General features: G+C 44.0%; 1 protein-coding gene and 1 pseudogene across 2 annotated transcripts in view; one reads left to right on the forward strand and one right to left on the reverse strand.

The window, feature by feature from the left end:
- KAT2B (lysine acetyltransferase 2B) overlaps positions 1–13,709 on the reverse strand; it is an 89,852-nt gene extending 76,143 nt beyond the window's left edge. The window contains exon 1 of the mRNA XM_080916963.1: positions 13,123–13,709. Coding sequence (XP_080773089.1) covers positions 13,123–13,371 — 249 coding nt within the window. The 5' untranslated portion in view covers positions 13,372–13,709. The remainder of the gene's footprint in view (positions 1–13,122) is intronic.
- A 3,993-nt stretch (positions 13,710–17,702) lies between these two features.
- LOC308421133 (ribulose-phosphate 3-epimerase-like) lies at positions 17,703–19,961 on the forward strand (annotated as a pseudogene). Its single transcript has 2 exons — positions 17,703–17,753; positions 19,322–19,961. The product of its transcript is annotated as a ribulose-phosphate 3-epimerase-like (transcript).
- The last annotated feature ends 4,190 nt before the right edge of the window (positions 19,962–24,151 follow it).

A 24,151-nucleotide genomic window follows, 5' to 3' on the forward strand; every position in this document is an offset into this window, starting at 1 on the left:
AACATTTTAAACAGGGAGGGAGTACTACATCAGTAGTAGAGTGCTGTCCTACAGTCAACAAGGCCCTGGGTTCCGGTCACAGCACAACACACACAAAGGAATCTTTGAACAACTAGCCTATAATTCGAATGTAATATTATGTTTATTTTGTCTTGCTTCTTTTCTTTTTTTCTCTAGGTAGCACTGGCATTCCTGGAACTCACTCTCTAAACCAGGCTGGCCTCAAACTCAAGAAATTCACCTGCCTCTGCCTCCTGAGTGCTGAGACTAAAGGCATGCACCACCACCACCTGGCTTTGAACACAATATTGTATGCATAATAAATTTTAAAAGTTTTATTTGTTTGTTTGTTTGCTTGCTTAGAGACTGTGTCTCACTATGTAGTTCTGATGGGGCTGGAACTCTTTTTATGGACCAGGTTGGCCTTAATCTCACAGAAAACTCCCTCTCCCTGCCCCTTATATGCTGAGATTAAAGGTGTGCGCTACCATGCCTGGCCCATTTCTCTTTTCAATAGTCCTACAATCCCAGCACTCTGGAGGCAGAATAAGAGAGATGAGTAGTTCAAGATCACTTTCAACTACATTTTTAGGCCAAACTGGGCAACATGAGATGAGCGAAAGGGGGAGGGGCATTGGGTTTTGTTTGTGCTGAAACACACCACGGTATATACCCTGTGGTCCTAGAAACAGCTTTAGGGCGCTGGGGCCTCCAAATTAAACATTCAATTCCTTACCCTCCTGACAAGTTTTGGCAGCCTCTGAGGCATTCTGCCAACAGTTGTGTCTTCCTATCAGCTTTAACACTCTCAGGACTGTACGTATGTTCACCCTACCCCAATAATAAAGAATACCGATTGTTTCTAGACTGTGTGGGAGCCACAGCATGGAAAAGCCTGTGGCCACCTCTTCAGATAGGTCAGGTGAGAGCAGAGTACCTAGAAGGATGAAATCTTCCCCCAGAACCTTTAGAGGAGCAGGGACCCTCTTCACCTTGAAAAGAGTCTCTAAGAAGAGGTAAACTGATGCCCAGGAAAGAGACTCCATGTCAACATAGACTTCCCAGAGCTGGTATACATCTTTAATCCCAGCACCAAAGATGCAGAGGCAGAAGGATTTCTGCGAGTTCAAGGCCATCACACTCTACATAGTAAATTCTAGGACAGATGGGGCCATGTGGAAAGAGAGCCTGTCTCAAAACAAAGATAAACTACAAACAAAGCATATAAAACAAGACAAAAGCTGCCTCCTCCTTGGGAGATGAATAAATAAATAAATAATAAGATGAATAGATGAATAAATAAATAAGAATTACAGTTAGCCCTGGGATCCTTCATTTAAGAAAGACCTCCCAATTATTGGTTTGTCTCATACACGGTACGTCACAGAACAGGGGGACACAGGGTGGGGTGGCTGTACTGCAGTTGGTGGAGTCCTTACATAGGATGCATGAAGTTCTGGGTTTAGTCACCAGCACTATCTAAAACCAGGTGCGGTGGTCCAAACAGTTCTGAAGCACCTTCAAGAAAGTCAAGAACTCAAAGCCATCTTCAACTGCTTACTAACTCTGAAGCCACTACACGAGAGTCTACCTCAAAAGGAAACCAAAAGGAAATGGCGTGTCTGAAATCCCACCCCTGGAAAAGGATAGTAGGTAAGTCCCTATGAGCTACAGGCCAGCCAGGGCTACCGAATGTCTCTCTCAAAACCAAAAATTGTAGGCAGTGGTGACACAGCACTTGGGAAGCAGAGGCAGACAGAGCTCTGTAAGAGTAGGCCAGCCTGGTCTACACAGTGAGTTCCAGGCCAACCATGGCTACACAGGGCTACACTTGTCTCAGAAAAAAACAGACAAAAACAAAACAACAATAACAACAGCAAAACCACCTTAACCAGCACAAATCATTGTTTGTAACTATATATTTATTCTGAATCCAAATAGGCCACAGAAGTTCTTGTTCTGTTTTGCTCTGTAAATCTATGAACTTTCTCGGGAGCATAACACTACAAATTACAATCTGATGTTTTTATAAGCTTGAAAATGTCTGAGAAACCCAAAATTAGTTTTCTTCTTTCCACCTTTTTGTTCTGAACCTGCCAAATAACACTAGGTCTGCATGCCAGGTTCTGATACTAACCTTTTGAAGGTATTGCCACCTTCAAAACGGATGTCATACACTTTACAGCTGCAGACAACTCTTCTAAACTAAGCTTGGCAGGAGGCAGAGGCTGAAGGATCACAGGACATTTGAGGCTGGCATGGGCCAAGGCCAGGATATAAGAGGAGAAAGGTCTTGACTTGGTTTTCCATTAGTGTGTTTGCTTTTGAGATAGGGTTTCTAGTAGCCCAGGCTAACCTCAAACTCAGTATATAACTGAAGCTTGCCTGAAACTATCTTCCTGCAGAGAGCTGAGGCATAGGGTCACCAAACCCAGCTGACTAATCTTTTAAACAGTATTTTATCTACTTCCTTCCCGGTTTTGTAGCTTATTGTAACAATGTTGCCAATTTGACAAATTACCAAAAGTATATTTTTAATCTGGTTCCAGTTTGTAAACCAGCAATGACTCAGACTCACTGTGCACATTGTTGTACCTGCTTGAGTTACAGGGAATAAAGCTGTTTGAAAATATGTCTGCAAGGTTGGGAGACAGCTCAGTAAGATACCTGCAGGGTATGAAGACCTATATTCAAATCCTAGGTACCTAAGTGAAAGCAAGCCTGTGGGTGGTAGAGACAGGCTCCTGGAGGCTTACCGGCTGACAGGTTAGCTCCAGATTCAGTGAGAATCCCTGTCTCAAGGAAGTAAGGCAAATCATGAAAGACATAGACGCAGGATGTTCTTCTCTGGCACTGGTGCATACATGTGCACAAGCAACACACACATACACACACAGACATCATTGCTCTCTCTGCAGCTACAAGGTTTGCTCAGGTGTGATCCACTCACCGGCCTCAGCCACAGGAAGACACATTTCCTCCTATGAGGACACATCCCTTTCTGTCCCACAGTTAGTACTACTTTATAATTACTTTTTAATTTGTTCTCGTGTGTGAGAGTGTGTGCAGATGCCTGTGGGGGCCAAAAGAGTGCAGCATCAGATCTTGTGAAGCTAGAGTTACTGGCCACTTGTGAGGCACTCTGTATGAATGCTGTGAGCCAAACTCAAATCTTTTGTTGCTTGGACCCACTGAGCCATCTTCCCCAACCACCACCACCATGACATGTGTTCGCATAATGGAGGAAGACGTCTGGAGTTAGTTCTCCTCTTCCACTTTTTAGTGGGTCCTCAGAATCAAGTTCCCACATCTCCTCTCATTTGTAAATGACACACTCCTGGAAGAAGGGTCAATAAAAGGCCAATAGGTAAAAATGTTTGCCAAGCAAAACTAAAAGTAGGAGAAGACTATCTTCACAAAGTTGTTTTCTGTCCTCCACAGGAGTATATGCACACACACACACACACACACACACACACACACACACACATACACACACAGTGGTGGCTTTTGTCTTAAAGTAGGTATATTATGTTTAACTAAAAGAGCTTCAGCTATTCACACTGCGTTCATTTGAGCTCTCTTCTCTAACTTGTGCGTTTGGTTTGCTTGATGTAGGGTCCCATGTGGCTCAGGCTTGCCTTGAAATCACTATGAAAACCAGGCTGGCCTCAAACTTAAGATACTCTTCCTATGTCTAACCTCTAGGGTGCTGTTAATTACAAAGAGACATACACACAAACATTCTTTCATTGCATAAAAAACCAAAATCTCATCAGCATCTGTACCCATAAATGCCCTATAAAAAATTAAAATTAAAAAAAAAAGGGGACTCCTTCATAAAGTTGTTGAGACGCAGGCAAGCTGAGCACCCTCCGCGGCTGAAGTGGGTGATCTGCTTCACCTGCTCCTCGCCGGTGCATTTGGTTACTCAATCGCCTCCTCACTGAACCCAGCCGGCTACTCTAAACACAGTGGAAAATGATACTGTGAGGTAGGCCTATAATTTCAGCACTTCTCAAGATAAGACTGTGCGATCTTCAGCTCCTAATCAGTCTGGATTAAAATAAATAAGTAAATAAGGCCAGGCACGGTGGTACATACCCTAAATCCCAGTGCTCAGGAGGCAAAGAGGGGAGGATCTTTGTGAAGTTAAGGCCAACCTGGCCTACATATGGAGCTCCATGGTAGTCAGGGCGAGAGAGAGCCCCTATCACAGTGAATAATTAAATCACAGTGTGAGAAAAACAGAAAAAAGATATAAGAGTTCTATTTGCAGGTAAAAGTTGGTTCCTATTTATCCTGTGTTTGATCCATCTACACTGGACATGCTAAGTACATCAGGAGGTTTGCTTGCACCTGATTGGATGTAGAAGTATGAAAGTAGGAAATATGTCAGGTTGAATGCTTCCCCTGATTGGATCTGATGTAAAATGTGAATTGTGGGGTTTGCCTTTTTAAGCCCTTGCAAAAAAAGAAGAAGAAGAAAAAAAAAAAACATGACTCATGGTAATTTTCCTGGGAACTGAGGGAAGGACGTGGCCAGAGTCCATCACATGCCAGTATTTCATTAAAGCTACCTCAAATCTGGCTTAAGAGTACAGTCATGGTCTTATTCCAGACCAGTGGAATTAACACTTTCCAGAGGCTCCCATGGAGATTCATACCACCCACAAAAATTATTTTTTTAAAGACTTATTTATTATAAATGAGCACACTGTGACTGTCTTCAGACACACCAGAAAGGGGCATCAGATCCCATTACAGATGGTTGTGAGCCACCATGGTGGTTGCTGGGAAGTGAACTGAGGACCTACTGGAAGAGCAGTCAGTGCTCTTAACCGCTGAGCCATCTCTCCAGCCTCTTATCCACCCAAATTCTAAAGCCAGACCTTCACTTTGGAACTCTGAGGCTAAAGGGCCACTTCAGGAAGCATGTGCCCTGAGATGTTCCAAGGCTCTGAGGCTGCCTTCAGTTCATGGGGATGAACTGCTATTCTAAGAATGATCTTAGCCATCTATGGAGGCCTCCTGGGGAGTCACAGTCAATTCTGTTCTGTGGGGTCCCAATCTGAGACATGGAAGGGTTCTGTTCAATTGGGACCTCAATATCCTCCCATGTAGGGCAAATAAATAGCAAAACCATCCACCTACCTGCTCCTGGTTAACTGGAAAGCTCTGTCTGTTGTTAGAAGGTTTTATCTGTCTTATTGAAAAGTTTTGCCTGTGTTTTCTGGTGGATCTGTAGGTTTTGTTACAAACATGGAGCTGAGACAGAAATGAATATTTTTACTGTCTCAGCTGCCAGCCACCACCACTACCATAACTACGCTTATGGCTCAGAATTTATCTCTGAGCTCTCTTGTCAGTGGATTCAGGTTACCAGGAATTCAGATATCTTATGGTATGGATAAGATTAAAGTTGTTTTATGCTGTTCTTCTTTATTGGAATGCTGGCTCTTGAGTTGGGTCATGGCTTTCCACTGTCTAGACCCAAACAGTTAAAAGTTTCCTCTATGTCCTTTGTAAGTTAAGACACCTGATGCTGTTACAGGAAAGCAAAGCTGAACAGCCAAGGTAGATAGATAGATAGATAGATAGATAGATAGATAGATAGATAGATAGATAGATAGATAGATGATGGATGGATGATGGATGGATGGATGGATAGATAGATAGATGGATGGATGAATGAAAAATAAGTTAATTTAAAACTCAACACAGGGTTGAGAGTTAAAACTCTATGTAATCTTAAAGGAACCATCTGGCATAATTCCTTTAGGAATAAGCAATACATGGCTTGCCATTATCTTTAGGCAGCCAAATAGCATGTTTGCTGGGAGTGAAGAAAGCTATTGTCATGTGACTTCACTGACATCTTGATTAAAGGTGACCAAGTGTCGTGGCCCAACCAAGGAGGCAACAATCGGTATCCAAGATATTTTGGATTAGGATGTATTATATGATAATGTCTGTCCTGAGAACAGGGCTTATGAAAGGATTTCAAAGCAATGTTTGTTTAATAAGCTATTAAATCTGCACCTCCATTCATATGCAAGAATGCACCTTGTGCTGGGGGCCACCCAGGTAGTACTGGTTTAGAGATATGAAGGAGGCATGGAGCTGGCTGGGATCTGGAAACTAGGCTGGACATGCTTCTGAGCTTTCAGACAGAGAGGTAACCCAAGCCCCAAGTGATTATAAAGGAATCCCAAACATTTAGAATTGAATTTCTCTTTTGCAGATTATGATTATGGCCTATATCCTTTCTCTTGAAATAAAAAGGTACTTTTATTATTTTATATTGCTTGAGCACACAGTTGAGGGATTTTTAAATTCTTTTAACAGAAAATTTTGGAGAGTTTTACAGAAATTTTAAATTAAAAAAAACTGGATATATTTAAGGAACAGCTTTTAAAATATTTGCACTTTTAAGGCTCAAACTTAACAGAGATAAAGCTATAAAATTCTAATCTTATGAAAGCTACTAACTTATTGTAAACTGTGAAGGATGATTAAGACACACAAGTAAACGGTCAACTACCTCATAAAAAATCAAATTTTTTAATGTGCTCAGAACTATGCTTGTAATCATGCTAAATGCCAATGTAATTAATTACAAGAATAAGCCTTAGTTAGCCTACCTTATGTTTTCAAGGTTAAGCCTAAAGCAAGTAACTAAAAACAAGCCAAGTTGGTTTAGCCCAGATAGATAATAGTCCTCAAATTTGTCAGAGATCTGCTGCGTATGACATTTAAAATATTTAATGGAAAAAGCTTACTGTGGGAGAGATCTCGGCTCATAGAGTGATGGCAAGGTCTCCAAAGATGAGGAAGCACAGCAACAACCACTCCCGTGGATTGTGGTAATGCTAACCACTGAGCAAGACTGTCCCAAATGCCCGAGACAGCCACTGGGACCTCGCCTAAAATGTGAACGGCCAGGACAATGGCGAGGTGATTGCCCCACTTTGCCTAGACTTGGTCAGACTTGAGGAAAAGTCTCTCAAGTCTCCTGGGCCTGTCAGCCAATTACTGATGGTGTGCTAGGACCTCTGTCCCCAACCATGCCAGGGAGCCCACAGGATCCTGGGATATCTAAGTAATGGGTAAATCTCTTCATCTTAATTGATACATAGGCCATTTGGATTATACTTCCAGCTCTAATTTGTACTTCTCAGATCTCTGGTGGCACTGATGGCTAGGTCAGCTGTAGATTTGTCAATTTAACAGCAGCAGGTAACCAGACAACCCAAGAACCCAAGAAGGTTCTACCTTACTTAGTTCATTTCTTATATAAAAATATAGCTTTTTCCAGAGCTCGCTTGTTCTCTTGCTAAGAAAAGGCAGACAGGTTTGCCTTGCTAACAGGCTTCATATTAGAGGAAAAGCAGGTCTTAGATGTGACTTTTTACTGTACATTTATTTAAAAGAACTTGCTTTGCAATAACTGTTCTCAGTAATAACTACTCCTGTCTCTGGTAAATGAGTAGATGGAAAGAAAAAGGTTTAAAGTCTATGCAAGTCTGAGGGTCTAAGAAAATATTCTAAGGTATACAAAGGTCTGAGGATTTGAAAACTTCAATACATTCTGGGGGTCTAAAAAATGAATGAAGGTGTATAAATGCAAGTTGTGAAGGCATAAGCAAGTGATTTAAGAGATGAAAAATGGGAGAAATTTAAGACTTCTTTCCCCTTCTATGCTATTGTACTAAGACATTGATTAATAGAGTTCTAATAAGCTGGTAAAGCTACTCTCTACAGTGTGGATTTCAGTACAGATTAATGCTAATTAATATATCAAAATGCTTATCTCTCTTTGTAAATTAAAACAAAACAAAAACATCTAAGATTCAGGGAGTCATAAAACTTGGATCCCCTCCCACAGGTCAAAAGGACGCCCAGATAAGTATAGCCTAAGTTTCCTCACCTGCCTATTACTGACGGTGGGATCTCTCTCCTGGTCATGGGACTCCTTCTCCTCCCCCAATGACTAGGTCTATGAGCCTGAAAGTTCCAGATGTGATTTTCTTCTCAGTTTCTAACTTCAGCTTCTGTTCTCAGTCTCTATCTGTCCCAGCAGATTCCAGTTTGTGACAAACACCATCCAGGAATCAGCTGCTAACTACAAACTACTCGTGAAAGCTGATGTGAATTGGGTCCAGGTGATGGGATTGATCCCTGTCTCTTCAGGGGTCAGCGAACTAGATGCTTCTGATGAATGCCCCATTGCCTGAATTCCCTGTGACCTTGACTAGCATTCCAGCCTTCCTAGGCCCAGACAATGACATTCTAGTTTCAATAGGAAATAGGTACACAAAAGAGTACTCCATCCCTTATCACCCCTACAGGCTGAAATATTAGATCAAAAGGAAACACTCTGGCATACCAGGAAAGGTATCTGTTAAAAAACAAATAACCCCAATTCTATCAATAAATAGATTCATTAGCTGAAACAGTTCTACAGTAAGTTAGGACACTCAACCTGCCCAGTGTAAAAGAAAATTTTTATTTCTATGTAAACCACTCAAGATAATTAGAGATTATCTGACTGTACTCAAAAAAAATTTTTTTTCAGAAAAAGGGAGATGAAATGATGTAACTGACTGGGACCCCATCCATTCCCAGCCTCCAAGACAGTAAGTCTGCTGTCAGCCATCAGGAGGTCTTTGGCCTTTCAGCTTCTGCTAATTACTGTTGGCTCTTGTATCATTGATGCCTTAACTAAATGCCTAACTAATTCCTGTCTGGATACTATTATACTGATGGCTATTAAATCCCAGTATAAACAGGTCATCACAGAGTTGAGGATTTGACTTTGGATATAAGTCACCGAGGGAATGTGAGACGAAAACAGGAAAAATGCACCTTGCAGGTTAAGAGTTCTGTTTGCAATTAAGAATAGGTTCCTATTTGCCCTTCGCTTGTTTGACCCAACTGCACCAGCTGTACTGGATCACATGATGACAATGTTTGTCTGCTCCTGACTGGAGGGAAGCTGGAGGTAATATAGACAGATAAAACGTCAGGATGGATGCTTGCATGTCTGCCCCATTGGATCTGATGGGAAATTCAGAGAATTCTGAGTTTTGCTTTTTAAAACCCCTGCAAAATATGACTTGTGACCATTTTCCTGCAAACCTGGGTCCGGACCTGGCCAGTATTTAATTAAAGCTTGCTTTAAATTTGGCTTAAGATTGTGGTACTGACAATGACACATGTTCTACTATGGTCGGGACAGCTTTATTCGTAATAGCCAGAAGCTGTAAACAACCCAGATGTCCCCCAACCGAAGAACGAAGAACGGATATAGAAAAGGTGGTTCATTTACACAATAGAATACTACTCAGCTACTAAAAAACGAGGACATCAAATAGGTGGAACTAGAAAATATCGTTCTGAGTGAGGTAACCCAAACCCAAAAGGACATGCATGACAGGAGCCTAGCATGGCTGTCCTCTGAGAGGCTCTGACAGCAGCTGGCTGAGACAGATGCAGACACACTGGACTAAGATCAGGGATCCCCGTGGAAGAGGTAGAGAAAGGACTGAAGGAGCTGAAGGGATGGCAACCCCATAGGAAGAACAACAGTGCCAACTAACCTGGACCCCTGGGAGCTCCCAGAGACTGAGCCACTAACCAAACAATATCCGTGGCACATATGTAGTAGAGGAGGCTCCTAAACTTGTAGAAACTTAATGCACCAGGAGAGAGGAATGTGGAGGGCAGGGGAGTTTGGAGAGGCACCCTCTCAGAGGCAAAGGGGAGGGGAGAAGGGGGAATAAAACTCTTTTATGGTTGTGGTAGTTACTCTCTAACACAATCAAGTTTGATTGTTGTGATAGCAGTTAAATTTGCAGGAAGGAGGCATTTGGGTAATTCCTAATGAAAATGCTGGGTAGGGAAATAAAGACAAGACATCTGAAATTAAAATTTGCATTTATTTGGATTTTTTTTTTTAGGGTCTGGTGTGTGTGTTTGCATGTGAGAGCAACACTGAACTCTGAGAGCCTTGTAATAAGTGACCTCCCCAGGATAGGGAATTAATTTTCATTAAGAGGGAAGAAAGAGTTTTCAGAGCCCAGGGGAAACGTGCAAAGACCTGAGGTGGAAAGAGAACTGCTCCAGGAAGCCTTGAGACATCAGCCAGGGGAGACAGAGAATGTGGACCCAGGAAAGAGGACACAAAAGGACAGAAGTCACCAAGGTCAGGACTAAGCTTTGCTTATCACTCTGGTGATGTTACACAAGCCAAGTGGCTCTGATGCAGCCTTCACCACACACAGTTCAGAGAACTCCAGGCTGGCTTCTGTAAGACAAGTTTGTCACACACAGACTCTCCCCTCTTTCTCTGATCTCTGCTTTCTTTCAGTGGACCCCAGGAAACTAAGACTTCCCAGACCTGACTTTTTGTGGCTTCCTTGATCTCCCACTGGCCCAAGAGTCAGTGTCATCTGTCTTTTGTGGCTTGCTCAATGTAAGTAACAAAGACAAGTTGAGGGGGTTTAAAAAAAAAAAAGCCACAGATTATGTGAGAAACCTCATCAGACACAATCAGCCCAGTTTAAAGAAAATAATCTGAACACTCGTATGCACTCGAACACACGTGCACTTAATAAAATAAACGTTTGTTTGTTTGTCTTAAATCTAAGATAACATCCTTCCCAGGTTTGGAGTCCCGGATTCCCAAATACCCACTAGGCCACACTCACCCCTCCCCCAATCCAGCAGGCCCCAAGCAAAGGAGGGCCGGGCTCTGATTGGCCCAGCTCCAAGTTTTCAAAACTGCTTTCAGTTTCTCTTTACAGCAAGAAGCCCTACCCCACCCAACCCCAACAGGCCAAAAGTTCTAAATCAGGAGGACACTTCCTCCACCTATTGGGTCTGCAGTTCTCAAACTCCAAGCCCTACACCCCAAGAAGACTTCGCTGGAGTCCACTTTACCCTAGATTCTGCACACATACTCCAACGACTCCACAAGACAGATCCTGGTGCCATAAACCTGGCACCTCGCTTAAAGCATAACCCCAATTAGAATTCCTCATACCATTAGCTGAATAAATCAGCAAATAAATCCACACACTTTCAGGCTGGTGAGACGGCTCCAGGGGTTCTTGAAAGAGTTGAACACACTCTGAATGACACTCTAGCACATGCAGACACACAGCACACACGCTAAACTCTCAAAGTTTCTCAAAAGCTGGAAGAAAGAGCCTGAATAACAGGTTTTTCTTTCCTATGAGTTTGTCAGAAAATATGACCAAGAAACACTCAAGTTAGACCCTTGAAGTTTCACTAATGAATGATTCAAAGTATTGGGATAGGCCAGGGGAGGAGCATAAGAGCTGTAATCCTAGGCAGATAGGAGTTCAAGGCCATCCGGGACTTCAAAGAAGATCCGGGGGAAGTTGAAGGAATGCATGTGTACAACCACAGGAATGTTTTCAGATACACGACAGCAGGCAATATGAAGGGCGGGTACTGGTGATGGGAACTCAGGCTAATACTGAAAACCTAGGCAGGACTACACAGCTGATCGAGTTTCGGAAAGAGCCTAGAGCAGCTGCAACAGCCAAGCTGATTTATTAAGTCCTTGAACTTGCTCTGGGTTCCATCGGCCACTCTCTTCCCTGCATGCTACACCAGAGGTCCTGTCTAAGAAAGATGGTAGGACAGATGGACTGGCAGGACTAAGGAAGTCTGTAGCTATTGGAGTAGAACCCCTTGCCTTTCCCATTTCTTAGACACATACTTTTTTTTTTTCAAGACTTGGGCTATGCCACCGTGACATTATTTCCCAGCTCCTTTGAAGAATTCAAAAGTAGTAATATACTTGCTTCCGAGTTGCCACTCGAATCTCCTGGGGCTTTAATGAAAATGTAAATCTTTAGACCCCACCCCAGACCTCCTACTTTTGCGACAGCATTTCCACGAGAGCGATTCCCAAGTATATCAGTGTGCATAAAGTACGGCCCTGGTGCCCTCCCGGGAAGGCACCGCGGGTTCGCAACCTAAAGAGAGGGCGAGTGCACGGATAAACAGGAGTTGGCCACAAGCAAGGCCACGCTTGAGACCATCCAAGGTCCTTGAAGCTCCAGTAAACACTACAACCAAAATCCCCCGGGAGGGATGTCATCCACCAGGTTTATCTGTCCTCGCGGGAGTGGGGACGAGAACGTGCACGCTGAGGATGTGACTCCTTTCACAGCAGGCTGGAGCAGCAAGCAACTCGGGAGGGAGGTGTGAGTGCGCCTCTCCCCGTCCCAACCACAGGCCACCCGAGCTGACAAGGCCAAGTCCCCGCCCCACTTCTGCTGTCACCCTGTCAAAACAAAGCCGCTGTCTACCGCTCTGAGTCGCTCTCGACTGAGGCCTGGGGAGCAGACCCCCCTACACATGCTCTACAGCTGGATGCCCCAGGGTGCCTAAAGCCCTCAGGGACGGAGAATGGCAAGAAAGCTGTCCTCAAACTGAGCAGACGCGCTCGCCGCCTGGGCTGTCACCTTGCCAGACCCTGTTTACACCCTAAGCGGCCAAGATCGCGCTTTCGCTAAATAAGTAATAACAATAATGACAGGGCTGTCGCCTCACGGCCGAGGCCACCAGGCGCCAAAGGACCCGGGTTTGGGGCAGTGCCCACCTCCTACCCTGCGCTCCGCCCCTTCGCTCCCGCAGAGCGCCAGGATTCCAGGACACTTCTGGGCGCTCACTCCACAGCCCAGCTCCTCCTAGCGGGGCTCAGTGGGGAGAGCGAGCGCAGGGAGACGCACTAGGATGCCCCCAACCCCAAAAAGCTGCTTCCCAGCCCCGACTGATCCGCCACACCAAGTACAGATATGCTCCCTGTAAAAGGGCTCCCGCGAGCTCCTACAGAGCAGAAAAAGCACCAGTGTAGCCCGAGCACCCGTAAGCCAAGACTCATCCTTCCCAGAAGAGGGACACAGACAGATCTAGATGACCCCCTACCCCTGCCCCAGTAAGACGCTGTGGCCGCAGCGGCAGAGCGCGCGCAGTGAAGGCAGCACTTCCGCGGTGCCGGCGGGAAGCTGGGAGTGCGGTGGGGGAGGGGAGGGGGTCCGGGCCCGCCCGTGACCCCGCGATTGTGTTCATCCCAGCGGGTACCTTGCAGGCGGAGTATACGCCGAGTTTCTCCAGTTTCTTCGCCCGCGGAGCAGAGCGCAGCTGCGCCTTCTTCACGGCGATCCGGGCCGAGCCGCCTCCTCCCGGTCCCTCGGCCGTGCCCGCCGCGGCCACCGCGGTCGCTGGCCCGCAGGAAGCAGAGCTCCCGGCGGCCGTAGCCAGGGTCCGGGGGGAACCGTGCGGGGGTGCGGGCGGTAGTGCTGGGGGCCCGACCCCGCCAGCCTCGGCCATGCCGCCCCGACTGTCACCGGCAGCCGCCAGGGTCCCCGCGGACGCCGGTGGCGGAGCCGAGACCCTCCCCCCCGGCCGCCGCCCTGCGCCCTCCCCGCCCCCGCCGCGCTCGGCCGCCAGCGATCGCAGGCCCCCGCGCCTCCCCAGGCGGCTAGGACGCTAGCGGGCCCGAGCGCCCTGGCCGCGCTCCGTTCCCCTGGGCCCCCGGCATGCTGCTGCCAGCGTAGCCGCCCGCCCGGTGCGCCAGGGCACGTAGGTGACCCGCGACCCGCGAGACCGGGACGCTGCAGCCCAGGCACCTGCCGCCCTGCGCTGCTGGCGTCCCTGGGCCTGACACCCTCCCGCGCCGAGACCCAACTTCCTCCACCCTAGCGGGAGCAGGAGGAAAAAATGTTTTCCAGAAGTACCCGTCAGCGGCCAACCCTCCTCTTTGTTGCTAATTCACCAAAATTGTGGCGTGGAGGGTTCTTTTATTTTTCTTTTTGACTTTGGGTTAAACTTTTTTTTTAATTCTTCCCCCGGTAGTTTTTGAACCGAATATGACCAAAGAGAGAAGACTCAATGGTGTGTGTGTGTGTGTGTGTGTGTGTGTGTGTGTGTGTGTGTGTGTGTGTGTGTGTATTTTCACACATATATAATACTTGTTAATTAGACAACATTACATGTCGGCAAAATGAAAACTAAACCCGTGGAAAAAGTTTGACATGACTCTGCCTGCGGGGTTCACTCCAGGTTGGCTACAGCCTGCTGCTAGTTTATTGGCTATTATATTTTCAAAGGCGAAACCCCGGCGTGCAAGTTAACCAGAAAGACAGCATTCGGGAAAGTGATACGGATTTTGGCTTAAACTTCAAAAGCAGAACTATCGTCCCTGTCTCCGATAGCAGGAAGAGGTTGTTTTAGTTGTTCGCCATGGGCCAACCTTCCTAACGCGACTTGAAAAGCCTTGCAGTGCCTGTCAGCACGGTTGGCAATTGCCCTAATTCTGCGGAGCAAGCATAGTCCTAATGTGGGACAACGGTCGTAATGAGTTTGTGATTGGTTGTCTCGCAAGCCTAGTAGCTCCTTCTGAACTCCAGCCATATGTGAGTGCTTTCCCTTGCAAATACTCTTTTACCAGTCCTGTTTACAATTGCGGGCTTTTTTTCCCCCAGATTCTGTGTCCTTTTTAAAGTAGAACAATGCTAAGCGGGGATGGAGGGGGGGGTGTTTCTTAAAGGAGTGAAGCCTACTGCTGTGAAATTGCAGGCTTCCTAGACTGCATCTAACCAACACCCCTACCTAGCTAGGCTTGACCTCAGCCCAGTGTGGAAGCTCAATAGAGTGAGACTCTTTCCTCAAAAATTAATGAATTAATTTTCATAAAATAATACGATCAGGAGTGGTGGTCCTCACCTTTGACCCCAGAATTGCAAAATCAGAGACAGGCAAGGCTCTGTGAGTTAGAGGCATTCTGGTCTACGTTAAGAGTTCCAGTTCAGCCAGGGATACACAGGAAGACCTTGTACCTTGTATATAAACAACCAAGCAAGCAAGCAAAAAAAAAAAAAAAAAAAAAAAAAAGCGGTTTTACATCACTGTCCTTTCTACGGTGGTTGCTCTGGTTATTCTTCAGGTTTTAACGATAATGTCCTTAAACCATTATTGGGAATCCAGGTTCTCTTGTATGTTCTTGGTGTCACTTATCTAAGACTTTTTAAAGGGAATCTTGAAGCCCATTGTATTACAGTGAGCTGTCTGTAAATCCTGGCAGCTGCCCAGAGGAAAACAGAGAAGGAAGAGAGAAAAGTAAGCAAGTTCTGCACCTGGAGGGGGGTGGGGTGTAAGGAGCTGTAGGGAAAGGTGGCTTGGGGTGTATATATCCTTCAGAGAACAGTGGAGAATACCCAGAGGGCAAGGGACAGGATTCTTTTGGCCAAAAACCAGGGAAGACAGAACTGGTGGGAAAGTCAAAGATAAACCTTTTGGTTAAGAGGTCAGAAATGCTGGCAAGTTCAGCAGGCCAGCAGACTGTAAGGGGCTGTAGAGTAAGTGTAAGAACATCATCTCATTTAAGATCTTGAATTTTTTTCCTAAAAACTGGTCACCTGGCCAGATGATATTTTGTTGCCTTTTGAGACAGGGTTTCACTGTGTAGCCCAGGCTGTCCTACAATTCACTCTGTAAACCAGGCTGGCCACCTGCAAACTCAAATAAATCTGCCTGCCTCTGGCTCTGCCTTCTGAGAGCCGGATTATTAAAAGCATGCACCCCCACTGGTGATTTAACAGGCTCAGATGGGAGGGGACAGTAGTTAGTCTTTGCAACCTTTATGTTTTGTTTTGGGCAGTTTAAAATGTTTTATCTCCACCCAGTCAGAGATAGATCTGAGTTCTTCAAGTCTTTATCTTTTTCTCAAAAAAAAAAAAAAAAAAAAAAAAAAAAAAAAAAAAGAGTCACAGAATAGATTAAAGGTAATCCTCTAAGAAAAATCTATAAAGGTATTGCTTGCGTAATCCTAGCACGTAGGAGGCAGAAGCTGGTGGGCTACACAGTGAGATTCTGTCTCAAAATAAAAAATAAATATAAATAAGCATGTGAGGTGCTGGTGAGGTGGGCAGCAGTTCAGAACACTTGTTGCTTTTGCAGAGAACTCAGGTTCAATTCCTACTACCCACATGGCAATTCACAGCCCTCTTAAATTTAGTTCCAAGGGAGTCACTCCTGACCTCCATAGGTACCGGGCAAGTATGTGGTACACATTCATACTTTACATGCTGGCAAAACCTAAGGATGCACAAAGACATCAATAAACCTAAAACAATTGTCTTTAAATGGTCATGCTTTAGGAAGAGGAAACTGCTCTTTCCAAAATGGGCCTCAACAAAGCCTGATACTTCCGCCCTCCTCTCTTTCCTGCAGTGTTTTCAATTCTAAGGAGGGGCAATTGTGATACTTCCCTTTCTACTAAAAGGTTGTGGTAGCCCAGAGCAATGATTCACAATTTTAAACCAAAGATGTTGAAGCTGAGATGTATGGTAGCAAGTTTAAAGCCAGTCTGGGGTGCCTAATGATTAAGAAGCCAGCAAGGGCTACATAAGGGGACCTTATCTCTAAAGTACTTAATTAAATTTGAAGTTGTGTTGCCATGTAAAAGAAGATGGAGTCCAAAGCTTATAGTGAAGAAGGGGGAGGTCTATCCTCGAAGACTGGCCTGCTAATACCTATTCAGCTTTCTAACATGACTAAGTGACTGAAGTTTTCAGATCAAATTCTTCTCTTTGATGATTTTTTTCTTTTATTTTGATCAGGTTTCTTACATCATGACATTAACAAAGGATGATAGGGCACTGGGTTCCACTGTCTGCCCATCGTTACACTGATGGAATATTTTACTTGAGATAAGTATGTGCTACTGGAAGTAAATATTATCTCAAAAAAAAGGGGTGATGAGATCGAGGGGCAGATGTGGTGGTGCATGCTTAGGGGGGGAAGCAAAGATGGGGAGGTGTATTTCTTTGAGTTCAAGACTAGCCTAATCTACATAATACATTCCAGGCCAGTCGACACTACAAAAAAATTCATCTCAAAACAATAACAACAATTAGCTTTCTTGAGAATTAAAAAGTTTGAGTTTGAGGCCAGTCTATTGTACAGAGAATTCCAGGACAGCTTGTTCTACATAACAACACAGTTTAAAAACCAAATAAAATTTATTAATTTCTCAGATTATTTATTTTTATTTTATGTACGTTGGTCTTGTACCTGCTTTTATGTCTATATGAGGGTGCCAGGATCCCCTGGAACTGGAATAACAAACAGCTGTGAGCTGTCATGTGGGTGCTGGGAATTGAACCCAGGTCCTTTGGGTGAGCAGCTCTTAACCACTGAGCCATCTCTCCAGCCCCACTAAATACATTTTTAAAAGAAGGAAGCCTCTCTGAGCATGGTGATACATGACTGCAAACCTGATGGTAGGAGGGGACCTGCTGTCCTTGCTTGGAGAATACAAAAGGAAAAATAGAAGACTATGCCTTGGAAGCTGGTTATAGTTCAGACAGAAGGTGGACAAAGGACCACTAGACTTGAAGAGAGACTGTTGAAGTTTGTTCCGTTGCTATGTATTGTGATGCAAAATTCTACACCTTAAGGGAAGGTCGATGAGTAAATTCTTTCACTTACAAGCTTTTGTTGTGCAAATCTTGTTTCTGGATTTAAAACTATTGGTTAAATAAAACTGGCTACAGCTAATTACTGGAGGGAGTAGAGGTAGGTAGGTTTAGATACCTGATTGGGGGTGGGGAAGGGAAAGAGAACCTGGTGGAGGAGGAGGAAGGACAGAGGAAGCCACCATGAGGGAAAATGGGCAAGGAGCCCGTGGCCAGAAGAAACAAGCATCTGGGGTAAACTGCTATGAAGGTTGCCAGGCCAGCAGTTAGAAAAGCAGATTAGGGGCTAACCCCTTGTAACTGTCAAAGCCAAATAAAATAACCATGGTCTGAGTCTCATTTATTTGTAAGCTAGTTGGGGATAAGGTTAAATTGGTTGCACTACAGAGACTTTAGGGAAAGAGTTAAGGAAACCCAACATTTCAGAGGGGAAGCCTAAAGTGTTAAGGAGCGCATGTGAGATACAGAAGCTGGGGGTGTTTGTTGAATGTACCTTTAATCTCAGCACTAGGAGGCAGAGGCAGGCAAATCTCCTCACTTAGGCTAGCCTGATCATCATAGGGCATTTCAGGACAAGCCAGACTTCAAATTTTATCTCAACAGACCCTATTGCTGAGGATACAACATACTCTGGTTGCAGAACAAAGAGAAACTGAGCTAGAACTAAACAGATTTATTGCATGCTGAATAGTTCTCATAGTATGTTACAGATGCTTTACAGCCTGCTGGGGGAGAAAAGAAATTGATGGTATACTCAGAATGAATCCTAAACACTAAATACCTTCTTGCCTGGTGTCCATTGGTGCAAGAGTAGCAGAAAGGTTATAGGCATTATCAACCTCTTTCTCCTTCAGTTTGAACCAGCTCCACAGGAGGAAATCCATGTTTAGTACTATAAACCTGAACAAAAGCCCAGGGCTTGTAGGTTATAGGCCCCAAGACCTTACTAATGTGTAGTGGCTCTTCCTGGTTGTCAACTTGACTATATCTGAAATGAACTACAATCCAGAATTGGAGAGCTCACCTGTGATCCAGATCTTGAGGCTGAAAGACATGGATCTTGGCCTAGAGATCTTGAGACACAGTGGCTATGAAAAGGGTAGGCCCAGGCAAAATAGTACATTCCTTTAATCCAAGGAGACTAAGGCAAGGAGATCTCTGAGTTCAAGGTCAGTCTGGGACAAAACAAGTCCCAGATCCAGGCATGATGGTCCACACCTTTAATCTGGGCTACACCTTCTGGTGGTTACCAAATGAGGACATTGAAAGAAGGAGGATTCATCCTCTTTGACTGCTTGCACTTACTTGCCAGCACATCTGTTGGAATCTACTTCTACAGAAGATGAGCTGAAACAACCAGCCGAGTGGGAATGAGCGACTACTAGATTCTTAGGCTTCTAATTCACAGCTGACCATTGTTGGGGAGTTGGACTCCCAACAGACTGTAAGTCATCATAATAAATTCCCTCAATATAAAAAGACATTCCATACATTCTGTGACTCAAGAGAGCCCTGGCTAATCCACAGCATTTCTTTGGTAATTTAACATGCTGTCAACTTTGCATTCTAAATGTTTATACCCTCAGCAGTTGAGCCAGGAAGCTTCTAACACCGGGCAGCAGCTAAGGCAGAGGCTGAACTGGGCAAAGTGTTGACAGTGACTGTTGAGTGCTCAGCTCTAAATGGGGCATTTATATCAACTGCGCTCTACCTCAAACCTTAGGGAACATTACTAAAGAATGGGGCTGGAATCAGGACGAAGTCTTGGCTGGCCCGGGCTCTTGTGAGCTCATTCACTCTAGGGAACCGGCACCACGTCGTCAGGCTGCAAGATTGGCCCTTCCATCCTCAACAGTGACCTGGCCAACCCGGGGGCCGACTACCTGCACCTGGATGTAATGGATGGGCATTTTGTTCCCAACATCACGTTTGGTCACCCTGTGGTTGAAAGCCTCCGAAAGCAGCTAGGCCAGGACCCTTTCTTTGATATGCACATGATGGTGTCTAGGCCAGAACAGTGGGTAAAACCAATGGCTGTGGCAGGTGCCAATCAATATACCTTTCATCTTGAGGCAACTGAGAACCCAGGGGCTTTGATTAAAGACATCCGGGAGAATGGGATGAAGGTTGGCCTTGCCATCGAACCAGGAACTACAGTTGAATATTTGGCCCCATGGGCTAATCAAATATATATGGCCTTGGTAATGACTGTAGAACCTGGGTTTGGAGGGCAGAAATTCATGGAAGATATAATGCCCAACTTTGGATACAGAGGTCGATGGTGGAGTAGGTCCTGACACTGTTCAGAAGTGTGCAGAGGCAGGAGCGAACATGATTGTGTCTGACAGTGCCATTATGAGGAGTGATGACCCCAGAGCTGTTATCAACTTACTAAGAAATGTTTGCTCAGAAGCGGCTCAGAAACGCTCTCTTGATCAATGAAGCCACAAGGAACCCAGTTTCTGCTCATGAACCCTTTTTTGCTGGGAAAGAGGACTATTGACTACCGATCACATTGCAATCGAAGCGGTGCTACATTCCAATGATTAAAATCAATTGTGCAGGATGCTCAAGAGGTTGGAAATAACTGCCTTTATAGAGATGCCATTTAGAAATTAGCATGATGAAAAATATTCAGGTTTATACAGGAGAGTGATTTTTGTGAAGAGTGAGAATAGACTTGTTAAGATAACAGATAGAAATGTGTCTTTATGCCTAAAGAGAAAATTAGCTACTATGAGAAACATTTTCTGTATTTTTACAAAGAATGTTCTGTTGATTCCCTGGTTTATCCCCAAAGCAAATGCCATCCATATTTTCTTTCATGTCATTTGTGATTTGTTTATATGCCTGAGAATATGAATGGAAAGAGACTAAAATTAGAAGCTTTGGTGGGGTGGCATGTCATGGTCTGGCATTTGAATTACTTTTACTTTTTATCTTACACTTGGTTTATTAATGTAAAAATAATGTATGAAGCCTAGGGTTTCTAAATGCAAGCACAGATGTACCAAGGTATTTCCTTTGTCACAGCAGGCTACTCTGTAATTCCTTCCTGCCCTTGGTTCTCACTCAACCACCATTCTTAGGGGCATGAAGTAGAACTGTGTGCCAGCTGGGAGCAGAAAGGAACTATACAGTTTCTCTTGGAAGCACCACTGAATTGAATACCAATAAAACAGAGTACCTATTCTAGCTCTTTAATAAAATCACCAGCTTGTTTTCACTATAAACTCATATGTTGAATGGAACCATAACTATTGTGCATTTGAGAACTAAAAGCGTAGCATGGCTTTGGAAGGCCTATACCTAGACTGTAGAGGATGCTCAGCACAGAATGGCATGCATCATGTCTGCTTTGTGAGTTATTATGCACTTTGGTATAATCATATTAACTGCTAAATTGTCCTGTAATTTTTAGAACTACAGTAGCCTGGTGCATAGAAAGCAGTTTTCTGGTGTGTACTACTGCTCTGACTATGAATAGAGCTCCTGAGGTGGATTAGAAAAAAGAAAAGTTTTTACTTATCTTATTTTCAGTGTAACTGTATCCTCTAGCAAAGTCAGAGTAAGGAAAGAATACGCTGGAAGTATAGGTTCGGACCCCGAGGATGGATAGATGGATGGATGGCTATAGAGATGATAGAATACAGATTGAATATCATCCGTAAATAAGCAGTAATAAAACGAGAACACTGACAAATAGGAATGGAATAGAGAGCTTGCTTGGGCTTTTTCCTGCCCTGTAAGATAAAAGTTTATTAATACTTGTTTTTATTTTAGCTTTTGAAAGCTTTGTGCATATATAATCAAATCACACAATACAAGGCATATAGAAATAACTTTAATTTAAAAAACTATGTAGAAGGGTTATATTTTCAGTCATGACAAAGATTTGAATTTATTTGCTGGGACAACTTGTATTTTTCTGACTTTTGTTATCTTTTTCTTTAAAAATAAATGTACAGTAAAACTATAAAAAAAAGAATGGGGCTGGAGTGGTTCAGTTAAGAGTACTTACTGTTCTTCTAGAGGTCCTGAGTTCAGATCCCAGCAACCACAGGGTGACTCACAACCATCTGTAATGAGATCTGATGCCCTCTTCTTGTGTGTCTGAAGACAGCTATGGTGTATTTATACGTAATAAACATATCTTTACAAAAAGAAAGAAAGAAAAGAAATAAAGGATGGAGAGACATACTGTGAAATGCTATTGTGCTGAATAGTTTGTTATTTTAACACAAGCTAACTTCATTTGAGAGGAGGGAGCCCCAGTTAAGAAAATGCCTTCATGTGAGATCCAGTATCAGACAAACCTATAAGTCATTTTCTTAATTAGTGATGGAGGAGGATGTAACCCATTGTGGGTTGTACCATTCCTGGGCTAGTAGTCCTGGGTGCAGGTTGAACAGGCCATTAGAAGCATGTCAGTAAGCAGTACCACTCCATGACCTTTGCATCAACCCCTGCCTCCAGGTTCCTCCCCTGTTTGAGTTCCTATCTTGAATTCCTTCAATGTTGAACAATGATATGCAAGTGTAAGTCAAATATCTCTTTCCTCCCCAAGTTGCTGCGGTCATGGTATTTCATCACAGCAATAGAAACTCAGACAGCCCTCTCCTGGAACACATATACATAAAATTACATATAAAATAAAATGTTTAAAAACTTGTGCAGGAAAAATGACTCAGTAGGGAGTACCTCCTGTAAGTTATCCTCTGATACCTACTAGTGTGCTGTGGCAATCACACACACACACACACACACACACACACACACACACAAGTTAAGTTGTAATAAAATTAAACCAAAATCAAACAATAATTTTAAAAGATTTACTTTTATGAGTGTTTTGCCTGCATGTATATATGTGCACTACATGCATGCCTGCATGGTGCCCGAGGATGTCAGAAGAATGCATCAGATTTCCTGAAACTAGAGTTGTAGACAGTTGTGACCTATAATGTGAATCGTGGGAACTGAATCAAGTCCTCTGCAAGAGGAGTAAATGTTCTTTCCTACCGAACCATCACTCCAGGTTCCAGTAGCAATTATTATAAATAAAATAATAATTTATATTATATATACATGCATTGTTGTATACACATTACTGTAGGTGATGATGTTTGGGTTGAAATCAGGCTGACTGTGGTTGAAATAAACGTTTTGCAGGGGCCTTTGCTACAAAGCACTGGCTAGTCACTCGGGCCACAAAGGAAGATGAAAGATTTCTACCTTCATCTTGTGCCACCTTTCACTTTAGAAGAAGGCACCCAGATAAGTGGTTGACCCTGTAGGAGGGCAATTACATATAAAGCCAAAGTCTTTTCCTGAGGCAGAAGTCAGTTCTGAGAATCTCATTGCCTCCAAGCAATGGGTGCTTCTGACCACCTTGAATAATCAGACCTAGGAGGAAGGGGCCGAACCAGTCCTTCTAGACTGCTTACTAGACTTGGTGGTCACTGAATAGCCTAAGCTGGGAGGGGGTCAGAACCACAATTTCTAGACTTTTTTTAAAGATTTATCTATTTATTATATATTAGTACACTGTAGCTGTCTTTAGACACACCAGAAGAACTCTTTAGATCTCATTACAGATGGTTGTGAGCCACCATGTGGTTGCTGGGATTTGAACTTAGGACCACTGAAAGAGCACTCGGTGCTCTTAACTACTGAGCCATCTCTCCAGCCGTGAATTCTAGACTTGGAGGGGAAAGGGTCACTGGACTTTTTATCTGTTCTTTTTCTCAGGTGTTGAAAAAAATATCGCAGGGGAACAATGAGATGGCTCAACAAGTAAGGTACCCATTACCCAGCCTGATGAACCTTCCTAGTGAAAACAGAGTCGAGTCACACAGGCGACAGCTGACCTCCACACACAGGAGGTGGAAAGCCTGCATGTACATATGATAAGGACATACCAGAAGGAATGGAGGGAGAAAGGAAAAGGGTAAAGGAGGGAGGTGGTTAATGTCTTAACTTTTAATCTCCCAGGGTTGGGTGTAATTTAGTTTGGTAGAGCAGTTGCCCACATGCACAAAGCCCTGTGTTATAACTTTAGCAGTGCATGAACCAAAGGTGGTAGAAGCTAGAGGAGTGGAACTTCAAGGTCATCCTCTGCTACTTGGAGAGTTTGAGGCCAGCCTGAAACCAAATAAAAAACAGGAACAAACAAAAATAAAGTAAAGCCTTCCTGCTTTTCAATATTCCTTATCTTTGCAATTAACGTGTGTGTCTCAGATTAGCTTGCTAGGACTGCTAGAGCCTGGGTGTTTGCTGTACATATTCTACATACACAAGGTCTTCATGTGGAATGTCTTAAAGCTATGTCCTTTGGATATATGAAAAGGAAACAGGAGAACAGGTAAGACACTGTAGTTATGGAGTCATGATAACTTCAGTTCTCCTGTGTATTTGAAATGTTCTTTAATAATACATGGAGGGAAGACCCAGCTTAATCCCTCCTGACCTATCCCCCATCTTACCTGGGAAGACTGGCTGCTTCTCCAAATGCTGAGGAGGAAATTGCCAGCTTCATTTAACTTTGTGAAAACCATCATTGTCTAAATGTGGAATGGCTCCTGACACTGACTGAACATTTTCCATCATTTTCCTGCTCAGCCCATCCATAT

The sequence above is a fragment of the Micromys minutus genome (genome assembly GCF_963924665.1).
Source record: "Micromys minutus genome assembly, chromosome: 5".
In the NCBI taxonomy this organism is placed as follows: domain Eukaryota; kingdom Metazoa; phylum Chordata; class Mammalia; order Rodentia; family Muridae; genus Micromys; species Micromys minutus.